Raw genomic sequence first — 23,183 nt, 5'->3', positions numbered from 1 at the left:
TTGAAAGATAAAATGTAGTATGTGTATTTGATAGTTTCAAGATGCGTCTTAAGTTTGACTTTAGCAGCTAATAGGCCTATATAGAAATATTGTATTTAAAACAATATTGCTAAGTTTGTTAGTTCAAGGAATTATAACTGCTATAACTCCTTGCTTTGTCAAGACTTGACACTAATTATAAGTGTTTGCTGATGGTGAGGGCTCGTCTTGTTTAGTACATAATTGGACAAATCGGTGGTAAGTATTATTCTTTTCATTCCCTTAGTGCTACCCAAACAAACCGTGGCTATGCCACCGCAATCAAAGAATGGAGTGCCTGGTGAAGATGTTTGTTTTGTAGCCGTGCCAATTTGATGAGGCAAAATGCTTCTGTTATTTAATACTTAGCGTTCAATTAAAGCTATGATTGATCTGATGTATTGACAGTAGTGATTTCATTTGGCTAGTAATCCTATTTAGTACTAGTCACTCACGTCGTATATAAACTAGCTGCGAAGGAGAATTAAATTAAATTGAGCTAAATATAGGTAAGTAAAATCATACAGTAACCAAACTTAAAGGGGCTATATTTAAAAAAGAATGAATAAATAAATTAATTAATAAATTTAATTTGTTCCGCAATGCAGAAAATTTCGACCCGAAAACTTTTATTTCATGCGTGATATATGAATAATCGGTTGAAAAACTTTGTTTAAAAGTTGTATAGTTACACACGCTAAATGTATCACGTTGTAAGTTATGTTTCATATTATGTTTTAACAGTTTTTTTTTTTCAAATAGATAAAAGGAAATAATCAATTGATAATATGGCCTTATAATCAGATGTGGTCGAACGTTTATAATATACTGTATAAAACAAAATTATATTCACAGATCTACATTTTTCAGACATCTTTAAGCTCCCAGTGGTGAAGTTTAGACTAAGTGCAATATGGCTGGACAAGAACTTCCTCTTGTTACGCAAGTTGCAGAGTTTCAAGACATGGGGAAAATTAACGATGGCTTTGATGACACAGACTTTCACAGACCAGCAGATTCCAATCTGCAGGCAGAACATAGGGATACGGCTAATATACAAGGAGACTACTTTGGAGCCACAGAACATGGTAACTCTGCTGTTGTACCTGTAAGTGACCCAAGTTCAAGAATTTTCGCTACTTATTTTGATGCCCCTGATGGTCATGTGAATGTAGAGGATAGCTCTGATGCCCCGGACTATGCAATGTGCTGCTCTTGTTGTTGGAAATATGGTGGAAATTCGGTTGACATGGCTGCACACTATACAGATCTGCCTACTCTACAAGAGGAAAAGGATTTAAGCACAAGTTCAGAAGATTCACCAGAAGTAAAAACGTACATGGCTCAAATAAGTCATTGTTTGAATACTAGCCAAAAGACAAAAGTCATGAATGAGTTAATGTATGTTGCTCGCACTGGATTTGTTAACAGACTGAAAGTCACTCTAAATGTTATTAAAACGTGCTTGGATAGCCAATCTGCCAACCAGTTCCTGTTGCACGACTGTACAGGGGAGTTAAGTGAAACTCCACTTCATGTTGCTCTTATCTACAATCAAACAGAAGCTGCAAAAATTCTGATTGATCACGGAAAAGCCAATCTGGTCATGAAACCTTATACCCACTGTCATTATGAAGGAACTACAGCATTGCACTTTGCTGTTGTCAATGGAAATATAGAAGCCATTGATAAAATGATGTCAGTACTGAATGATGACCAGAGGAGTGAGCTTCTACATACTGCAGCTACTGGGACGTTTTTTAAAGAGAAGTTCAAGGCCAGTGAGCTGCCCCTTACTCTCTCAGTGTGGTGTGGTTACAATGGTCTTTTTGATAAGTTGATTCAGTATGGTGCAAGTCCCTTTCAAACAGAGTCCACCACTGGAAACAATATCATCCACTCCTTGGTTCTGTACTCTGAACAAAATGCAGATTTAGCAGTTCAGATGTACCATTTTGTGCTGAATAGCTTCAAATGTCATTACCACTGTAAGGGAATGAGAGAAATGAGAGGAAACTCAAATATGATGCCAGAGAGAAAGGGGGTTCGCTTCATGCAACAAACTCTGCTACAGCAATCAAATAAGGATGGTTATACTCCTTTGGCATTGGCAGCTAAGTGTGGTTTTCCTGAAATGTTTCACAGTATTTTAGGTACTGAAGGTGTGTACAAATTTACACTGTGGCGATTCGGTCCTGCAAAATATGAACTGTATGACATGACTGAAGTTGATACCCTGAAAATAGAGGGTAATTCCAGTGCTTTCGAGCTACTGATATATGAACATAAATCCTTTGAAAGCAAAGGGTCCTTAGAATGTCTACAGTCTCCCCCTATCAAAAAGCTGATAGATCTCAAATGGAAGAATTACAGAGCAATCCATTATACATGGGCAATGCTCCACCTTTTGTATTCTATCATTTTCACTCTGTGCGCTGTGTTTAGACCTCTGCAACAACAGGCATCTAATAGCAGCTCTTCATGTGCCTCAAGTACAACATATTATACCAAGAAGAGCCTTGACAGTACTGTGAGTGATGTCCAAGGGCAGCTTTTTATGGCAGGTGCTATATTTGTAGTTATCATGGCAGTGTGTTACTTTGCCTTTGAGTGTGTAGATGTAGCCTTGTCTCTTAAACTACTTTTTGGGAAGAGAAACTACAAACCCTCCATGGCAGTCATTTTCAAGCCAGATCCCTTTCGTACAGTATCATGGTTTAGTTCTCTGTTTACCATTACTTGGTTTATTCTTCACATGCTCCGCCATGATTCTGAAGACACTTTTCTTTCACTTGCTGTTGTCTTTACATGGCATTTTGGTCTGTTTTTCTTCAAAGCTAATCAGAGTGCTGGTTTTCTCACTGTAATGATCTGGAAAATGTTAGTTGGTGATCTCGTTCTTTTTATGGAAGTTTGCATCATTATGTTACTGGCATATGCAACAGGGATGTATGTTGTGTACCAAGAGGCAGCTGAAGGTGTCCCTACTGATATGTCCTCATTTGAACGAAGTCTTTTCAAATTTTATGATTTGACCTTTGGTCTTGCAGAATTCGATGACACTGACAAGTCGCACTCTCCAGTGATTGCAAGATTATTGTACATGTTTTTTCTAGCTCTGGTGGTATTACTCTTGCTGAATATGTTGATAGCAGCTTTTAGTGCCACATACAGCAATATTGACCAGTTGAAAGGAATAGGTTGGAAAAAGTTGAGATCAGAAGCCTTGTTATTGATGGAGCGAAGGTTGTATGGACTGCATGGTAAAAGAATGGGAAGTGGATATGAGATACATAACATTGAAATATGTGGAAAGAAGACATATCGCTGGTTTTTACCAGTTGAAAATCTTGACTATCACACAATGAGTGGTTCATCTAAGCCAGAATATTATGATATATGAAACAGTATTATTTTTGAAAAAAATATTTCATTTCACTTACTGCCTTGAAATGATGATAATGACATATATGACAGTATATGACTTAGAAACTCAAAAAGTCTATCTCACTTTATGTCCTCTATTGAACAGCTTGCTCATAGACAACTTTTTTGTCAAGACTTCCTGATATTTGCAAATGAAATATTTTATATTGTCATATTATAGAAATCGGCTTGCAGTCTCTGTACTGGTATGTGTGCTGCATATATACACCTGTTTATAATTTTGAAAATAAGCAGCCCCATACATTTCTGAATTCTAATTGCCAAAAACATATAGCTGTATTATAGATGTCAATATGCATTAATTATTATTAAATTTACAATGTTCATGTCATTTATATTGCCTTTACAACATTTACATTCCAACTTTTTACAACAGTCAGCAATTTTGCTGACACTCATTTTTTCATTTTGTAATATTTTGAATGATCTGAATGGGGATTATAATATTATTGTGTATTCACAAATATAAAGAAAAAATCCCCTGGTTTTGTCAACTTTATGTACTTTGTATGATCTTTTATATTGTTCCTTGATTTTTCTTTTTTCTTCTTTTGTTTTTGTTTTTTAATGTATTATCGGAATTATATTTTGCCCTTTTTCTTGATTACAGTTAGGCCCTTTTCACATTTTACAGTTTAATTGCTGTATCACACCAGTTTGACTGGTTCTGTCATGTTATTACCCTGTGAGGCTGTGTGTGTGTGTGTGTGTGTGTGTGTGTGTGTGCGTTTGTGTGTGAGAGAGTTAATCCACTTTAAGAAGCCTCAATGTACTACCAATAAAAATTAATCTGGTTAACTGGCCACGTTCCCTATTTGTCAATATACGTAATAACCAGTCTAATTATTTTTTCCAAAAGAATTAGTCTGCTGGATCCTTTAATAACAGTGACCATCCTGATTTATAACTGCATTTTACATACATAGATTATAAGTCATACTTTTACATACTGCAAAATTGTGATAATTTAAAAAATAAAATGTGCATCTCATTTTTCTTGTCTGTACGTGTTTCTTTTACAGGTGAATAACCATTTTTTGCTTTTTCCTAAAATTTTCCTAAAATTATGTCAGAATTCATTAACTTAAATCTACTTTTTAGTAAAATTGAATAAAATTGTATAAACCGTTTGGAGTTCAATTTGCTGTCTAATTCTACAAATGAAATCACTATATAACCTAGGATCCAAAATATTTGGGATCCTAGATATAACTCAGAAAGTTTGTGATAATATGATAATGACACTATTATTATATTTTTATACAAATGATCAGAATTGAAATATTTTGTTTAACAAATGGTTTGAATGAGATAAATCGCTTTATGTCACACTTAATTCACTTTATTCTTTAAAGAAAAAGTTTTATGCTAAATATAGCATCGCGTATGTAGGCAATTGAGTGACGTCATTAAAGAAATTCCCATATGTGCGTATAACCCCCCTTACTGGATAATTTAGCTTCGTGTTTCTTGCTCTGTTTAGATCATTTGCGAAAACAATTCATGATAAATAATGTAATGAGATACTTCTACTAGTTGTTCCCTACAACGGTTTATTTTCTTGTCTAAGTAGAGAAAAAATATGCCAAGTTCGGCCAAAGTATCTCACGCAGTGCGAATGTTGAATCCACCATAATAAGATTCCTGAACAAGAAAAATCAATCGCGAACATGGCCGCTAAATATCACAGCAGATGACAACCAGGCCCTGGTAAGTTGTCTTTTTATCACGCATTCCTATATTGGAAAGTGTTGTTTATTTAGTTATTTACAAAATACGTGAAATCCTCATTTGTAGGCTGTAGTGACAGAACCCGAAGTTCACCGGATTCAAATGATCATGACTCATTGTGATTGACAATGTGGTAACCAATGTCGCTTGCTTCCGTTTTGTTCTGTCGGTGACATCAGCCTATTCCTGTGAGATGCTTTCAAGTTGAAGTTGAGTTTAATTATAAAGAGGTCTGCTGGTAATTAACCACTTCAAGTACAAGTCATATTGCTTTATTTTGTCATTGGTATAAGTTTCATCTTTTAGGGTATCTGACCCTTGAAAACTGACCATTTCTAGTTAGCCATTAACTCACTGGTCACCAATAAAAAGGGGGGTGGATAAGGGGTTGATAAATTGGTTTAGTCTTAATAACCATGTTTCTTTTCGCACAAACCCATAATTCTCGATACATGAAGCATATGATATAAATATACACTCATTTCAGTATGTTTATTCTGCAGTCATATAAAAGGTACAGCTAGATGATGTCCAGAGGAGAATGTTTAAATGAATAAATTATTGTTAATCGTGTGAATATCCTATAGAATCATGCCTCCTTCAAATATGTAATAGATTTGACATGCAGTCACATATTCCCAGTATCCCATTTTACTACTGTTGTGTTATGTGGACGCTCCCAGGAATGTGTATGAGAATACAGTATGGCACTGGACTCTGGTTTTCTTATAAGTCTTACAGTTGGTAGACTTTAATAGTAAAACTGCAGATGTACATTTACTTAAGCTTTCGCATTATGATATGATGATTTGAACCTGTATTGCAATGTCTTGAGAGAGCCTTGTTTGCTCTGGGATCTTCAGTCTCTTGATCGTTACTGGACAAATGTCAGTCTTGATTTTAACAGATTTAGCAGTAGGGTTTTTGAACAATGAAGTATTACCCATGTTAAATAAAAGTTTTTCATATTTTTAAGCTTAACTAAGTAGCTTTTTACTGGTGATGCATAAGTTCAGAATTTCTGGTTTCAATATATGATGTTTCGCAAAGATTAGGCCTTCTTGAATTCAACTTGGTCACATATGACACATGCTTTTTATCTCACATTTTTTCATATTTTTTATCTCTTATTGTGTGATATTAATATAACAATTTAGTAAAGCCAAATGGATGATATGTAATGACTTCTGAAAGTTACTTTCAATTTTGATCATGTAAGAAGTCTTCTCTGTAGAACTGCATATGGGCAATTACTTCATGGCTACAGCAGAAATAATTACTTCATGTCATTAAGTGGACTGGAATGGGTGCTTAACATGCCCCACGTCAGCCGTGAAAGGATAATGATCTGATAATAGCAAATATATTAAGGCACGTTTCCCATTTTTATTTACTGTTTGTAATAAAGTCATTAGTGTGAACATTGTCCTACATTTAACTTGGAATTTATAGCACGTTAAATATTATGTTGTAAAATCTATTTCTCTATTCATCTTTTCAGGCGTAACATAAGTTAAATTACAAGAAAAAGATAATCATTAAGATGCACATTTACTGTTAATACATGTATTTTAAATGATAGTTTATATCCAAGTTAAATAAACCATGCTTATACTCATATGTGATGAAGATCATATACTGGGTCCATTTTCTATTATGTTTGAACAGCTGAAAATAATAAAGAGTGAATATTATTGATAATATCCCCAAATTAAAGAAATATTGTTAACTTCTTTATTAAAATGCTAAATTTGCCAAGCTGTTTCAGTTTAGCTATTTAAACAAAATTTTAACACATAATTTGACCCAGATGCTTGGGATCTAAAATTACGCTCCCATTTTTATATAGCTGAAATCATATGAGACTTTATATGGTGTTAATGCACACAGATATGTATTTTTATATTGACACCCAGCGTCTTCTTAGATATCTCCATTTAAAACACTTGTATTTGCAATTCTCTCACATTTCTATGTTCCCTGGGCAGTAAACTCTTGATGTTATTCCTGACTAGACCACATTGGATCTTGGTAGTGGTTATCGCAATTACCCCAGCATGGCAGTGGTATTGATTTTTGCCTCTTTCTCTGCAAGTATTGATTTAGTTGCCTCTGTTTCTGCTGTGCCAGAATCCAGTGCACAGGGTTTTTGAGCATGAGTGAATCAGTGAAGCAATTACTGACTGACTGAAGACCGTTTCTCAAGGCCCTTCCCCCACGCACTCCGCGTGATTCAGAGGGTTCCATAACAAACGGGGATGACTGTCAGGGATTGCTCAATCCACTTAGACCTCAACCAAAACATTGAGAAGAGTGTGGATGTAAACAGCACAGTGTTTTTAAAGACTTAAAAGGATTTTGATGCTTCAAAATGGAATTAAGATGGATCAACCTTTAAAGTGATAAGGCAATTGTTGCTGTATTCTGAAACTGACTGTCAGCCACATTATTGAGAAGAGGTTTTTAGGTAAATAGCTTGTATTTGAAATATTTTGGATTATTTTTGTTTTTACCCAACGGAAAAATGTTAATAGGAACTTTTTGTTTGTGATATTTATGGAGTCAATAAAATCCAGTGGGGTTGGTCAGTTTTTGATTTTTACAATGGTATAATTGCTATATTCATACTTACTTAAGTCGTTTTGCATATATTGAATATGTAAGTTTATTTGCTGATAAGTATCTATCGAAATGTATATTGGTCTAGTATGAAAATAATTTAGACAATTGTTCTTGAAAATGTCAGTGTTTTCACTGTTACTGAGCTTTTTTTGGATAAATTCATACCTACGTGTATTCTCATGTGAGTTAAAAGAATGATGGTTTCGCCAAATTTACCAATATTGAACAAAATTTTTTGTGTGGCCATTTAACTAAAAGAAATTTTATCAGAGATTGGACCAATATCTAGTTCATGTGGACGAAGATAATTGATATATGCACTGTCTTCATTATCATGTTATCAGCTTCAGTGACAAAATTAACTTGTTTGTTGATGTCTGTGAAAGCATCATATAAGACTCCTTATCTGCAAAGTGCCTTTGAGAGTACTAGTAAATTTATTTTGATCCCATGGCCAGTTTTTCAAACAAAAGGATAATTGCACATGTATTTCACTTAACACGTTTGCCTGTATTTTCATAGGCTTTGGTACTTTCAACCTATTGTTTGAAACGTCAGTTGTATACTAAGTCAGTTCTAACTACTCATTGCTCCTCGATGTAATTGTATGTTGCCTACAGTGGAAGACACTTGTTGTAACTTGTACAAAGTATATTTATGTGGAGTATAGGAATACACATTCATTTTTATTTGTATAAACAAAGTCTTGGCATAGGTGTTAAAATGTGGCCAATTTATTAGTAATAAGAATAGAAACTCAGAGAAATAGAAATGGTCACTGCCATTTATGCTGCCATTTATAGTTTACAGGAAAAGCCAAAAGGAGACAGAATATACCTTGCCTTAAATAGTTCTTAATTGGACACGAACTCATAATACTCTACTTTGTGGCTTCCCTTTCCAGATGGTTAAAGATATTGAACAGCAAATATATTTGGCACACATTCAGATGTTGAATTATGGATTATCTTCTCCTTTAGCAAAGGACGTCACTGATGACTATGTATAGAATATAGATGATATTTACAGATAGCAATCTCACTTTCGTGCACTTTGTCATTTTGTGTTGAGATCAAAGAAATAACATTATGTTTTTGTCATGTTGCTTTTGGTAGTCAGTGAATTATTTATATCTTTAAAAAGATCCCTGGTCATTTAGCATAGTGGTTTAAAGTGTTGTTTGATTCAGTTTCATCTGTGAAGGTTGGGCAGAATAATTCATATATTTTATTAAATACATTTTTTTATTGCATAATGTGTTGGCACTCATACTGAGTTCCCAACTTTATTGAATTGAAATAGAATTTTCATGAAGTGTGAATTAATTTTCTACTCAGATGTATACTTGTAATTCAGGTTTTCCATGTGTTGACATGCCCAGCCTTATGTGTTCTTCAGTTGGGTGTCTGAAAAAAAGAGCTGTTTAAATTTTTTTTATGTCAAATTATGGTGTTGAGGTTCCTGTGTCTTTTCCAGGCCACTTTGTCAACTAAGCCATAGGTAAGAGAGGTCATGACACTTGAAAGACCAAAACCTGTCCAAACTGTTGCTGCAGTGCAGGGCCAGAAAAATACAGTAGTCACTACAACACTTAATGTACCCAAGAAAGACGAACCCATTAATAGTCGTAATAGTCCAACTCATTTGAATGTGCTGTCATACAACACAGATGGGGACTCTGAAGATTTTTCAAAGAAATTTGAGAATAGGTGAGACAGAATGTTGAGACACTTGTATTAATCTGCATCAAATTATGGTAATTGTAACACCATCAGTAAGTGAATTGTGTTTTGGGAAATTTGATTTAACAATCTGAAACAAGTGCAATGAATTGGAAGATAATCGTGTGGCATTTGGGAATTGGAGTGCGTGTCATTTGAGACTTCCATAATCTAATGATTCTGAAGCATGCTATTTGAGAGATGAAACTCAGACACATTCTTAAACATTGTATACAAGCTTGATCATTCTTAAGCATTGTGTTTTATTTAATCTTTCCAGCATGCTGCGCATTGAACAGGGTGTGGAAAACATTACAGTGACCTCTACTAAGACTGGACCTTCCACATGTACCTCCACTGCTACCACCCCCCAGAGTCTGCAGTCCAGCACATCTCAGGGGGAGGATGAAGAGGATGAGGGGAGTTCCCCTGGGGGAGAGGTTGACTACAGGCAGAGAGGGTTCTTAGAGAGCCTCGTGGGATGTCTGAAACCAGTCTGGTCTATGCTGGGAAAAACTGGGGCTGCAGATCTGGAACTGAAACAGCAACATCAGCAAGGTATGTTTGTAGAGAAGGTGAAATATTTTTACTCCTCAAGTATTTGTTTTGGTTATATTGCTATGCTAAACAGTTGGCTTCTTTGATGTAGATTATTTCTAAGAGCAGTGATTTCGTGATCTGGTAAATTTGACTGATTCAGAATTGATATGCAAATGGGGATAACCAGCATAAGGAGGAAATGCACTGTTTAATAGATATTATTGAACTTCTAATACTGAAGCTGAATAGACCAGTACAAAATATGACAAATATTGATGTGGATTCTGCCACATGTTCTTCACAGTGTTTGCTCCATTGTCCTGCGTGTGAATTGGTTTAAATCTGTACATGATACTCTAAATGCGGAAACACCATCTGACAAAATCAATACTTCCACAATAGCTTGTTTTCTGTGGTTAACCAAGAGGAATGTCAATTTTGCAGACTTCATTAAGAATTAAAAGGCATTGTCTCCATAATTCACATGTACTGTCACTGTATCACATGACAAAATTTTGTTGATATTTGATTAAACTTAGAATGAGATTACGTTTAGCAGCTTTTACCATCTGATCAATGCAGGTATTATGTAAATCTTCATCTTGTATTTTCATTTTATTCATCTCCCAAATCAGCTATTGTCCATTCATTCTTTTAATTCTCAACAAGACTCCATCACCAATGGCTTTCATGTGTATTTCTTAATTTTGAATTTACATTTCACAAAAGTTTCAGATAAGTATTTTGATTTGTTTGTATACAGATGACTGGGAAATTCCGTTTGAGAACATCAAGGATCTCCAATGGTTGGGTAGTGGGGCCCAGGGGGCAGTGTTCCTGGGGAAACTGGACCAAGATCCAGTGGCAGTGAAGAAAGTTAGGGAAGTCAAAGAGACTGACATCAAGCATCTAAGGAAACTGTTCCACCCAAACATTATATCTTTTAAGTAAGTTTTGATTGCTGTAAGTGTACATACTTTTTATGTACAGACACAGATGTGTCTGTACATATTGCCATCACCTGCGTCTGTCGTCGCCGATGCCGATGCCGATGCCGATGCCGATGCCGTGCACTTTCCTTGTAAACACGATAAGTGGAAGGCAGTTTTACTTTTTGGCTTTATATTTACAGAGCTGATGAATATTCATAAAACGCAGGTCAAGTTCGAAAGTCAGCATGATTGGGCCATTATTGTAGAAGTTATGCTGTTTTTTCACTTTTCAGCATATTTTTCACATTTCCTCAGATTCAATTCTTAGGCATGTTAACAGTCTCATTATTAAACTAATAAGATACGTAAAAGTGTTTGTTTGACATTTCCTGCATCTTTACAACATTGTTAGTTGATTTTGTAAAAATGATGGTAAACTTGTTATCGTGTATTGTGTAATAAAGTGTCAAAAATGGAAATAAACTCATATCATTGCAGTTTGTCAGATTCAATCATTCACTATGTTCAGAATCTCAGAATGGAAGAAATTGGACATTTAACACTGCTGTATTGATATTTTTCCCATCTCATCAATTTTCTTAGTTGATCATATAAAAATTGCAGTAAACTGTTAATTTTGTTTTATGTTAAAAATTGTAAAAAATGGAAAAAAAAAACATTTCAGAACAGTGCTGTCTTGTTTACATTTTGGCATTTTCAAGTTGTGACTTAGAGGTTCCATGGGCCTGAAGACCTTTGCTAGTCACATTTTCTGAATATCCATGATACTAATATTTTATTATTAAAAATTGATGGTCATTATGCTGTTAAACATTATGTAATATTGCATCAAAATTTGAAAAAAACCTATTTTGGGCACTGCTCCCATGATGACCATTTAAGAAAAACCATGTCACTTACTGTTCTCAAACAGTACAGTAAATATATATATAGATGTGTCTGTACATATTGCCATCACCTGCGTCTGTCGTCGCCGTCATCGCCGTCGCTGGTGCCGTGCACTTTCATTGTAAACACGATAAGTGGAAGGCAGTTTTACTTTTGGGCTTTATATTTACAGAGCTGATGAATATTCATAAAACACAGGTCAAGTTCGAAAATCAGCATGATCGGGCCATTATTGTAGAAGTTATGCTTTTTTTTCACTTTTCAGCATATATGCAACACTGTAAACACATTCCAAGGAAAACCGATAGGCCTGTTGTCATGAAACTCACAGGAGTAATCTATCTTACTAAAACGCAGGTCAAGTTCGAAAATCGGCATGATCTGGCCACTATTTTAGTAGTTATGCTGTTTTTTCATTTTTCAGCATATATGCAACACTGTAAACACAATATAAGAAAAACAAATAGGCCAATTGTCATTAAACTCACAGGAGTGGTCAATCTTACTTAAACGCAGGTTGAGTTCGAAAATCAGCACAATTGGGCCATTATTTTAGAAGTTATGCTGTTTTTTCACATTTCCTCAGATTAAATTCTTAGGCATGTTAACAGTCTTATTGTTTTACTAATAAGATACATAAAAGTGTTTGTTTGACATTTCCTGCATCTTTACAACATTGTAAGTTGATTATGTAAAAATGATGGTTAACTTGTTATCGTGTATTGTGTAATAAAGTGTCAAAAATGGAAATAAACTCATATCATTGCAGTTTGTCAGATTCAATCATTAACTATGTTCAGAATCTCAGAATGGAGGAAATTGGACATTTAACACTATTCTATTGATATTTTTCCCATCTCATCAATTTTCTTAGTTGATCATATAAAAATTGCAGTAAACTGTTCATTTTGTTTTATGTTAAAAAAGTGTTAAAAATGGAAATAAACCCATGTCAGAACAGTGCTGTCTTGTTTCACATTTCCTCAGATTCAATTCTTAGGCATGTTAACAGTCTCATTATTTAACTAATAAGACATGTAAAAGTGTTTGGTTGACATATCTGCATCTTTACAACATTATTAGTTGATTATGTAAAAATGATGGTAAACTTGATATCGTGTATTGTGTAATAAAGTGTCAAAAATGGAAATAAACTCATATCATTGCAGTTTGTGAGATTCAATCATTCACTATGTTCAGAATCTCAGAATGGAAGAAATTGGACATTTAACACTGCTGTATTGATATTTTTCCCATCTCATCAATTTTCTTAGTTGATCATATAAAAATTGCAGTAAACTGTTAATTTTGTTTTATGTTAAAAAAGTGTTAAAAATGAAAAAAAAAAAACATTTCAGAACAGTGCCGTCTTTGTTTACATTTTGGCATTTTCAAGTTGTGACTTTGAAGTTCCATGGGCCTGAAGACCTTTGCTAGTCACATTTTCTGAATATCCATGATACTAATATTTTATTATTAAAATTGATGGTCATTATGCTGTTAAACATTATGTAATATTGCATCAAAATTAAAAAAAAAAACTATTTTGGGCACTGCTCCCATGATGACCATTTAAGAAAAAGCATGTCACTTACTGTTCTCAAACTTACAGGAAAGAAACATGGGACTAAAATACAGCTTCAGTAGGCAATGCAGTCTGTTTGGTAATTCTTACTGCCAGTTAAACGGTTTCACATATTGGCATTTTCAAAGTGTGACTTTGAAGTTCCACGGGCTTGTTTATTATTGCATCAAAATTGGCAAAATTACCTCTTTTGCATCCTTTTTTCTGTTATTTTGTCTGTACATTTGACAGCTTTGCTGCCTTGTTATATAATGTTTACTGTGCTCATTCTTTTTCAATATTTTCAGTTGATTGTTAGTGAAACTTGCCAACACAAACTTGTCAGCTTTGAAGAGCATTGCTTACAGTATCTCTGCATCATTTATGTCTTTGAATAATTAACTGATTCTGTAAAAGTAGATGTCGTATTTTAAGCAAGGTGAAATAATATATATTTGTACTCTTGAAGGGTGTTTTATGTCATATCCAGTAGAAAACAGACAGCCTCTGATCAACATCAAAGAGTGAGAAATATATTTGCAGGTGCCTGTCCTGCTCTTTTACTTTTGCAGATGTTGATTCAGAAACTCACCAATGTAAACCTGTGATATTTGCTTTGTATTATGATGGATGACTTTAATTTGGTATGACATTGAATGTTTTATTTACTTGGAATGAATGAATAGAATCTATTGTTTCTGTCCTTTAGGGGAGTGTGTACTCAGGCACCATGCTACTGCATCATAATGGAGTACTGTCCTTATGGACAGTTGTATGAAGTTTTGCGGGATGGAAAAGAAATTCCCCCAACTCTAATTCTGGACTGGGCAAAACAGATCACCAGTGGAATGAATTACCTGCATTCACACAAGATTATACACAGGGACTTGAAGTCACCTAAGTAAGTTAAAATGCAAATGTAATTTCCTTGCCTGAAGCTTATCCCCAGTTTAAGTGGAATTATACATTCTAGAGTGTTGAAACAAAGTAGTTTTTCTTCACTGCTTGGGTGCTCTTTACATGCATTCATCAGGTTTAATTTTTCCTCAGTCCTATTGTGAATTTGGTATTTTGATGTTTATGGAAACTAGTTCTTCAATCATCAGATATAAAAGTTAAGATTTTGTCTTAGAGGAAATGCCTTACTTTATAGATACATACTATTTGACTGTAAGACTAGGTTTTTGTGAAAAATGCAAATCCCTGCAAGTAAATTTGATCAAATAATTTTTTCAACAAATTTGGTGAAAAATATCAAAGTGGATTTAATTTTGCCTTAAAATCCATAATTTTGCATTGTCACTTGTTGTATAATGTGTATCAACAATTACAGGAACGGCACTGAATTCCCTTTGTGTCCCAGAGAAAGCAGTATATGCATGCATTAATAGACAGTCATACTAGGCTAATAAATTATTTCCATGTCCAAATGGCTAATGTGTCCCTTGAGAAACTTACAAATGACAGGTTGTAAATTAGACTTGGAAATCTGATGGCAATGGTTGACAAACTCACAAGGGATCTCTGTTGAAAATTAATCCATGTCTTGACATCCACAGATAAAAAAGCTTGTTAAGGAGTAAAAAGTTGTGTAAATGAGTGTCCGCGATGCGTGACAGCTTCCCTTTCTGTTTTTCTCATAAATCTTTAATGTTCTGCTTCAAGTGTTTCTCAAATTATCAAATTTTGTATTGAAACACAAATGCTAATATTCAATCCACTATTGTAACCTGCTCAGTTTGACAGCTTCTCTACATGCCTCATTAGAACTGTAGGTAAATCACTTTACTGAAGATCCATCTTCCTTTATTCAGTACCACCTTGCTCTGATATTTTAATATCGTGTCTGTGGCGCCTTGAAGGGAAATGGGAGTCTATCTCATTACAATCAAATTAAAGCTGGTGCCAGCCAGTCGTTAACTAAATGTAGGTCACTTCTGCGGCATCTGAGAAACAGTTTATGCAAACAAGGCAGAGCTCTGCTTGAAATGAGGTACCCAGTCATGCAAATGGCAAATCAATAAAACTGAAGACATTACCTCCATACTGTATGCACAGTGAGAGAGTGCCATGTTAAATGGCAGCTGATGCAGGTTATAAAGTATGGAATTTGGGACAGCGTGCCAGTTCTTTATTTAGAAATGTTATTAGGTAATGCAGTTCATGATGTATTATCTCTGAAGGAAGTTTATTTTTTGTATTTAAAAATCCCTTGTATTTGTATGTTCTGTCTGCTCAGGAAAAGATCAATGCTTCCCATCCTTTCAGATAATGCAGACAAAATCAATCATGTATGAACTTGCCTTGTATCCATTCCCTCTTGCCACTTACGGGTTCAAATTATTTGTGAAGAAAAAAAAAAACAAACTTTCTATGATAAAGATCATATGAGGGCACTGATTATACAGACTGTTCTGTGCACATGAAGCTGTATGAAGTCCATCTTGGTTTATGAACTGCTGGCGGCATGGTAATCTAATATTCTTAAAAATGGCAGAATATTGATAGTTTCAAGATGGTCTGGCTCCAATCAGGCTCTAATGCCTTTCTTCTGTTTTCCGTAATCTTTTCACTGTCTGAAATCTCTATAAAACTGTCCATAATGAATCCACATAACATTATTTTCCTGAAATTGTTCTATTACCACTGAATAAATGAATAGATAAAACATTAATCAGATGTCATTATCCATTGGAAAGTGGAAGCATACTAGTAGATGGTTTGCACTTGGCTGTATTCCAGCAAAACCATACAAATGGAGTTATTCCTGATCCCAGCTATTGTGATAACTGAGGAAGAAATGCCAGATATGAGATGCCCTTAGTGGTAGCCTGTAGAATTTTGATCATAGAATCAAGGTTCACATTGTTCATTGGCAGTACTACCAGTCTTGAGGTGCTTGTATAGGGTCATGAGTTCATACCGGTTCATCAACATTGAAACATTGTTGTCCTCAGCTAGGTGAAACACAATCCATAGTGCATCTCATTTTAGGACTAAACTGGATTCTGTCATTAATGTATTTTCTTTGCTTTCAATTGTTGTTTGATCATTAGTGCATTGTTCTCCACATAAAATGTTTTTAAGTCTATGATGTCACAGTATTGTTCAATCATGTCACAACACCATAAGGTTTTAGGTTACTAGGTGCTGTTCTTTTTACTAATGACCATTATCTGGACTAGACCACTCATTGCAAACTCTGATTAAATGATTTATAAAAACTTATGGAAATGATGATTTGTGCTCATATTTGACTTTCGTCAAGTATTCTAGCATTTAGTGAACTGTTTTATGTACATTGCTCTTTATGTCTTTATAGCATACTTATATCAAAGAACGATGTGATCAAGATCTCTGACTTTGGAACATGTCGAGAGTGGAATGAAAAAAGCACAAAGATGTCATTTGCTGGCACTGTAGCTTGGATGGCACCTGAAGTCATCAGAAATGAATTATGTTCAGAGAAAGTAGATATATGGTAAGTGATTTTAATTGACTTAGTCTACAGGAACTTTCATCTCTTTATAGCATGAGTGCAAAATGTGCATGCCTGTATGCATGTGTGTGTTTCACTGATTTAAGCATTTTTTAAACAATTTTTTAGGTGTCATAAGTGAAAAGTGAAGGTAGATTGATAAATTGAATATATTTCAGTCTTCAAAAAAGTTTTCACTTTTATAATGTATACTATGGGAAGCATCTGGTAACACTAAAATTGTATATTCCCATTACCTTGATGGGTCAGCTTCCAAAATCCTCCATGGCCCCAGATGCTTTTTATGAATAATAAAAGTGACCTGTCTGTAATGCCATGTGTTGTCTTTCATAAATAATAACACAGTTATTTTTATACCACAGGTCATTTGGGGTGGTTTTATGGGAACTCCTGACAGCAGAAATCCCATACAAAGATGTGGACTCCTCTGCTATCATATGGGGCGTTGGGAGCAATAGTCTCCATCTTCCTGTTCCTTCCACCTGTCCAGAGGGTATGAAGCTGCTTATGAGGCAGTGTTGGAGTTTTAAACCCCGAAATAGACCCTCCTTCCGCCAGATGATGATGCATCTTGAGATTGCTTCGTCAGAGCTTGAGAATATTCCCAGTGAAGAGTTCTTCATACAGCAGGTAGGTTTGAGACACGTAAACAGTATTTTGTAGAGAATAAATTTTGGGATTTTTTTAAAGGAAAAGAATATAAAACAATCTTGCACGTTGTGCAGATTCTGAACTCATTCTCAACAAAAGATATGTTTGTAAAAGTACTTTGTATACTGAAATATGAACGATTTTAAAAAAAACTTGTGGAATGATTTTTCAAATCGTCAATTTTGTTACAGAAATACTGGCAAGAAGAGATTAAAGAGCAGCTACAGAAAATAAAGAGTAGTGGCTCCAATTTACGTCCACATTTGGAAGAGGAATTAATTAAAAGGAGAAGAGAAGAATTAAGGTGAAATCATTAATATTTTCCATAATGTTTTATTAGCAATACTTCTGAACCAGTGACATATGCAGTTGAAACATACAGTTTGTTAACCACAGTTGCTCATTAATAAACGGTTTCAAAAAAAAATATATATATAATAATAGATAAATAAATTTGTGGCAAAAAGACTGAGGAACAATGCACAGTAAACCAATGGCATTTCAGACATGCTCAGGATGTGAGAGAACATTATGAAAAGAAACTTGAGAGAGCCAACAACCTATATATGGAGCTGACAGCATGTATGTTACAACTTGAAAAAAGAGAGAAAGACTTACTGAGGTAGGTATATTTGTGGTGTTTTTTTTTCTTTTTTTTTTTTTTACCTTAATAGATAAGGAAATCATGAAAGAGATTTTTATTATTATCAATATTATATTAAGGTTTAAGACTGAAGTTTACCCCCAAGAAAATTGGGAGCATAAAAGTGAACAATAAAGTGAGAACATGGCAGTTAAGAGCATTGAATTTTATGTGTGCACTTTGTAGTTCAGATTTTGAAGTGTCTTATTCGATAATACAAGTAAATTTGATAGCTAAACTGGAAAAAAGGAGAAGCCCTGGGGCTCCATGTGCCCAAGAGCTTAGTATTTTCAAGAAGGAAAATAGATTATACTTGAGTATGCCATACCCTTAAATAGTAATCTGATCTTCTGATTACAGGAGAGAACAGTATTTGACAGAAGGCAAAGGGAGGAGACCCAAGAGTATTCTCAAACCAGTTATCAAAGCTCAGGAGAAAATGGAAAGAAATGCCAAGAAGCGTTACAGACCAACATCTATAGACAACAGGTAAGATGGGATTCTGAGTGATAAGTAATTAAGGGATAAAATGCATGCATTGGACTGAGATGCGGTGTGTTGCATTAGTATGGTATTGAAAAATGCATGAAATTGCAGCCTGAATACTCATGCTCACATTGCTTTTACATTTTAAAGTCAATTGGAAAATTGAAAGATTTGCTGAGATATTAGGGTATACTTACTGGGCACATGCTTGGAAAAATTCTCATTTCCCAAAATTTATTTTTAAAAAGTCACAAAAGATATATCAATATTTATAATTGTTTTTCTGCTACATTGATATTGTCTTGGGTCAAAAGTCCATGTTGACTAGACTTTTGAGAAAACTTGAGAAGACATTCATTTATCCAGCATGAGCCCAGAGTGGGAGCACCTGCTGTATTGCCAAATGCTTATCAGCATACAATTGCATGCTATTTCAGTCCTACGTCACCAGGCAAAGAAAGTCCATTAGGCACAAACCCTGATCAGCCCTCACCAAGACGCATGCGCAAAATACGTCATCGTCGTAACAACAGTCGAGGCTCAATCAGTCAGATTCTTGCTACCTCTAGTAGTCCCATGAAAACTTCTCCAGAAGTGGACGCTGCTGAAGTTGCTTCCAATAAAATTGCTGGATTTGTCATTGATACTACCAAGTTTTCACCATCAGGATTTAGATATCTTGGACCTGGCACAGCCATAAGGGAAATGAATGACCCTGCCCAAAAGCCAGAGGACTCAGTTCCCCATGCAGCAGCAGCTTACTTATTTTCAAGAGAGCATAATATCAATGATGTCTGCTTTGGCTGTGATGGGAGCTGTAGTGACCCATCATGTAGCAGTAAGAGGACAACTCCATCTGGTGACCAACCTGACACTGGCACCAATCCCAGTGCTGTGGCAAGTCCAGAACCTGCAGACACTCCAGAACCTACAAATGAGATTGTAAATGACTTAAATGACAAGCCAATGATAATTCAAAACTCTAATGAAAATACCGAGTTAGATTATAACAGTAACAATGGAGTTTTAAAGCTAAGAGGGCATTTAGACTCGGATAGTAATACCAACTCTGATGCCATGACTAACAGTATGACAATGAAAAGAAGTGTCGGTGACTCTCCGGATGTTCCTAAAAAGTTGCCTGCTCGTGCCATTAGTAGTGACACAACAGATTCTGAGGCAGCAAGAGATGGAGTGCTGAGTTCCTCACCCAGGGTGGGTACATAGAAATAGCTTAGTCCCTGGATGCATTTTAAATATTGACTTTTTAATAGATTTGAAAGACTGCAGTAATGGAATCACTCTTGACTTGTGCATGAACTTTGATATTTACTTGTTAAGTGGGATTACAAACCCTGCATTAATGGGATGTTTTCAGCCATGCATGCATTTGGAAAATGTCTGAAAGAATATTTCAAATGCTAGAGTAAAAGCATTTGTTTTTTCTTCTGCTTGAGTGCCACTTTGCAATATTAAATGCATGTGACTTCAGCTTGCATGTGGTTTACTATTGTTAATTGTCTAATGCACATAAACATGCTTACCATTTTAAAGCTATTTTATTTATTATTTATATCAAATTCTTTATAGGGAATACATGATCCCTCATCCGAGGATGAAGGTGATGGAGAGGACAGTGACTTTGATGGGATGCGGTAAGTATAGTGCCTCTGTGTCTATAAAAGTGTTTATCTCCAGCCTTGCCCATGGTTGTATTGACTATTACTATATTTATTAATCAAAATTTGTTTATCATCAAATTTATTTCATAGAAAGTATATATGTTTTGCATATTATAATGACAGAAGTCTAATTCTCTGTCTTGGAACTGTTGCAAGGTTTTTATTTATTTTATTTTATTATAATATGTTTTTTTCTTACAGTCAAAGAAACCATGTACCTCACCGCTCCTGTTCAGTCAGCTCAGCAGAGAACTTGTCCGAGGATGAGAACACTAGTGACCACTCCTCTCGAAACACCCCAGAGGGACTCCTGTCCACTCTGAGCACTGAGAATCTTCACCAGGAACTGACCAATGGAATGGCTGACAGCTTGTCAGATAAAGAGTGTGCCATGAAGAGAATCAAGAGTCAAGTATCGAATTCACCTAGCAGGTATAAGGTGAGTAAATTTTTAGTGGTATCTTTCCATTTTGTCAGAGAGACTGTTGTTCTTAATCCCATACATTGGAACAAATCCAACATTGGAACATGTCCAACGGTGCCAAGCGGGCATTATTTCCAAATGCGATCAATAAGCGTACGCAGACACTAGCCATTAGCATGTAGGTGCATAATGATAACATAGATTTAACCTTTTCAGACTGTTATGGCAGATTCTTCAAGTTCTGAGAGTGAAGATGGTTGTGCCAATGAGAGCAATTTAACCAGGAGCAGCTCTGAGGACAGGTGGTTTCATGGGTTACATTCCTAGCCAAGAAGATAGAATTTTATGTCAGATTGTTTTGCATAGCTTTTAGAAGTGCTCAGGAGGAAACGGTGAATGTGCTCTATTTTCAGAAAGTAAATCCTTTAGATCTTGCTTAAGAATGAATAGCTCTGAATCATTCAGTTTCTTTGATCTGAGGATATGTGTAAATTCTCAGTCATGTATTGAACCTGTCTGGGATTGGTAGTATACATTTTACCCCAGAAGGATTTGTAGCAGGATTGGGATTGGCTTAGTATGATAACATGCTTTCAGATATGTGAAGGAACATGTAATAAGTGGAAGGTGTTTTGTTTTAATTGTTATTATATTGGGGTATCCATTATCTATTATCTGGAGAATAGTTGTATGACAAATGCAATGTCTCATGCACTTTTCAGCCAAAGAAAAAGATGATAATGACATTTGTTGGGTTGCTTCACATAAGATGTTTGATGACAAATTCGGTAACCAAATACCTTTTGCCATTTGAAGATGTTTTTTTCACAAATGTGGTAACCAAATACCTTTTGCCATTTGAAGATGTTTTCTAAATACATGAACGGTCTTGTAAATAACTTGCATAAATACAATTCACAATATCAGTTGCATACATTTCAGTTGGGGCTTTGAGCCAGATTTCAGATATGTGTAGATTTGTTAGATGAACTGGACAATTGGAATGTTGAATATGAAACAGATTTTTCTGCAGTTTCTGGTGATACTCAATTTTTTGTATCAGAATGGGTTTCTTTAGAAGACAAAACCAAATGATTTCATATATACTTGTATATAGAGTAAATTGGTATATAATAAAATGCTGCATTTGCAGATAAGATATTTAAAAAGAATAATAATGTTATAAGATTTGTTGTTTGGATATTTTGTTGCCTGTCCAGATTTTACAGTTGTAGCAAGAGAATTATGCAAAGCATGAATGTGTGCTCTTCAGTGACGATGAAATTGTGGAAGGATATATGTTGGAGGATTGTAGTACATTCCAAATACCATTGTAAACATAATCAGTAAATTACACTGATATAGGTAGAAATCTATTTTTGTGATAATTCTTGTTGTATATATAAATGGTCAACAGTATCAAGCTTGTGTTCATAGAAGATTTAGAAAGTTGAACTGGCATCCTTATTTTTATTTACACTAAATCAATGTTAAGTTGCTCAGGTATTTGCTGAATTCATTCCATCGTTTTTCTGGAAGAGACAAGAGATGGAATTTTGTTTAGTAACAAGATTTCAAAATCTTTCATTAATTTTTAGTTTTCACTTTATTTTAGGGAATTTGAAAACACGATCTTCATTAATGAATTAGAAATTTTACATTGATTTTTACACACAATTTGGAGAAAAAGGAAATCATGCAATGTTATTTGTGAAACTTCAAGCCATCCAAATTGTGAAATTGTCAGTTTTAAATAAATTCTATCAAGTACAAATTTTATTAAGTCTCGGTGATAAAGTAGTCATGTTATTGTGCCAATTAGGAATAAAATTATAGAGAAAACTGATCTCTGTCAATCCAAGCCATATGGTTTCCTCCTCAGTTGATGTCATATGTTAGCCAATGTAGAATGTTTGTGATCTCCATATTAAACATAAATCATGAATAAATGATTTTAAGACTGCTTCACTTTTTGCTTCATTTATTTACCCTTTTCTATGCAACTTGAACAAACATTACAGATTTAATGATACATCACTGTGGCCTATATTTCTCTGCAGATGTTATCAAGTTCAATATGATCTAAAAAATGAGACTTCCTATTAACTTTAAAACTAATAAGTGATTTACTCGTCCTGTTGCAGCTGGTTTACAAGCTACACAACAACATAACTTAGTGAAGGTTAATGCTGGAATTCTTATGCTTGATACATACTGGTACCCTGGTTGAAAATTGAATAATATATCAAATGTACAGCTCTAAGTAGGCCAACCTTGAAGTGTCTGTCCTGGGTCATTAAAATGCTTTCTAGTG

General features: G+C 34.8%; 2 protein-coding genes across 5 annotated transcripts; both read left to right on the top strand.

Moving 5' to 3' along the window:
- The first annotated feature begins 276 nt into the window (after positions 1–276).
- On the top strand, positions 277–4,456 carry LOC106161780 (transient receptor potential cation channel subfamily V member 6). Its single transcript, XM_013538800.2, has 2 exons — positions 277–527; positions 889–4,456. The coding sequence occupies exon 2, from the start codon at positions 932–934 to the stop codon at positions 3,419–3,421; it is 2,490 nt and encodes an 829-aa protein (XP_013394254.2). The 5' UTR covers positions 277–527; positions 889–931; the 3' UTR covers positions 3,422–4,456.
- A 485-nt stretch (positions 4,457–4,941) lies between these two features.
- Positions 4,942–22,832, top strand: LOC106161782 (mitogen-activated protein kinase kinase kinase 13-A). Of its 4 annotated transcripts, none has more exons than XM_013538802.3 (14): positions 4,942–5,175; positions 9,295–9,527; positions 9,820–10,097; positions 10,843–11,026; positions 14,194–14,385; positions 16,807–16,965; positions 17,346–17,613; positions 17,826–17,938; positions 18,140–18,256; positions 18,638–18,766; positions 19,201–19,978; positions 20,354–20,418; positions 20,647–20,884; positions 21,086–22,832. In XM_013538802.3, exons 2-14 carry the CDS (start codon positions 9,331–9,333, stop codon positions 21,194–21,196), a joined length of 2,829 nt encoding a protein of 942 aa, XP_013394256.2. In that variant the 5' UTR covers positions 4,942–5,175; positions 9,295–9,330; the 3' UTR covers positions 21,197–22,832. The 4 variants fall into 4 exon arrangements, with proteins under 4 accessions (XP_013394256.2, XP_013394259.2, XP_013394257.2 ...); XM_013538805.2 differs by lacking the exon at positions 4,942–5,175 and adding an exon at positions 5,291–5,426; XM_013538803.2 differs by lacking the exon at positions 4,942–5,175 and adding an exon at positions 5,303–5,434.
- Positions 22,833–23,183: the final 351 nt, after the last annotated feature.

Source organism: Lingula anatina, chromosome 2, assembly GCF_051362555.1.
Source record: "Lingula anatina isolate TDL-2025a chromosome 2, LinAna3.0, whole genome shotgun sequence".
NCBI lineage: Eukaryota > Metazoa > Brachiopoda > Lingulata > Lingulida > Lingulidae > Lingula > Lingula anatina.
Note: the sequence above shows the minus strand (reverse complement) of the source record. Positions and strands in the feature narration are given on the sequence as shown.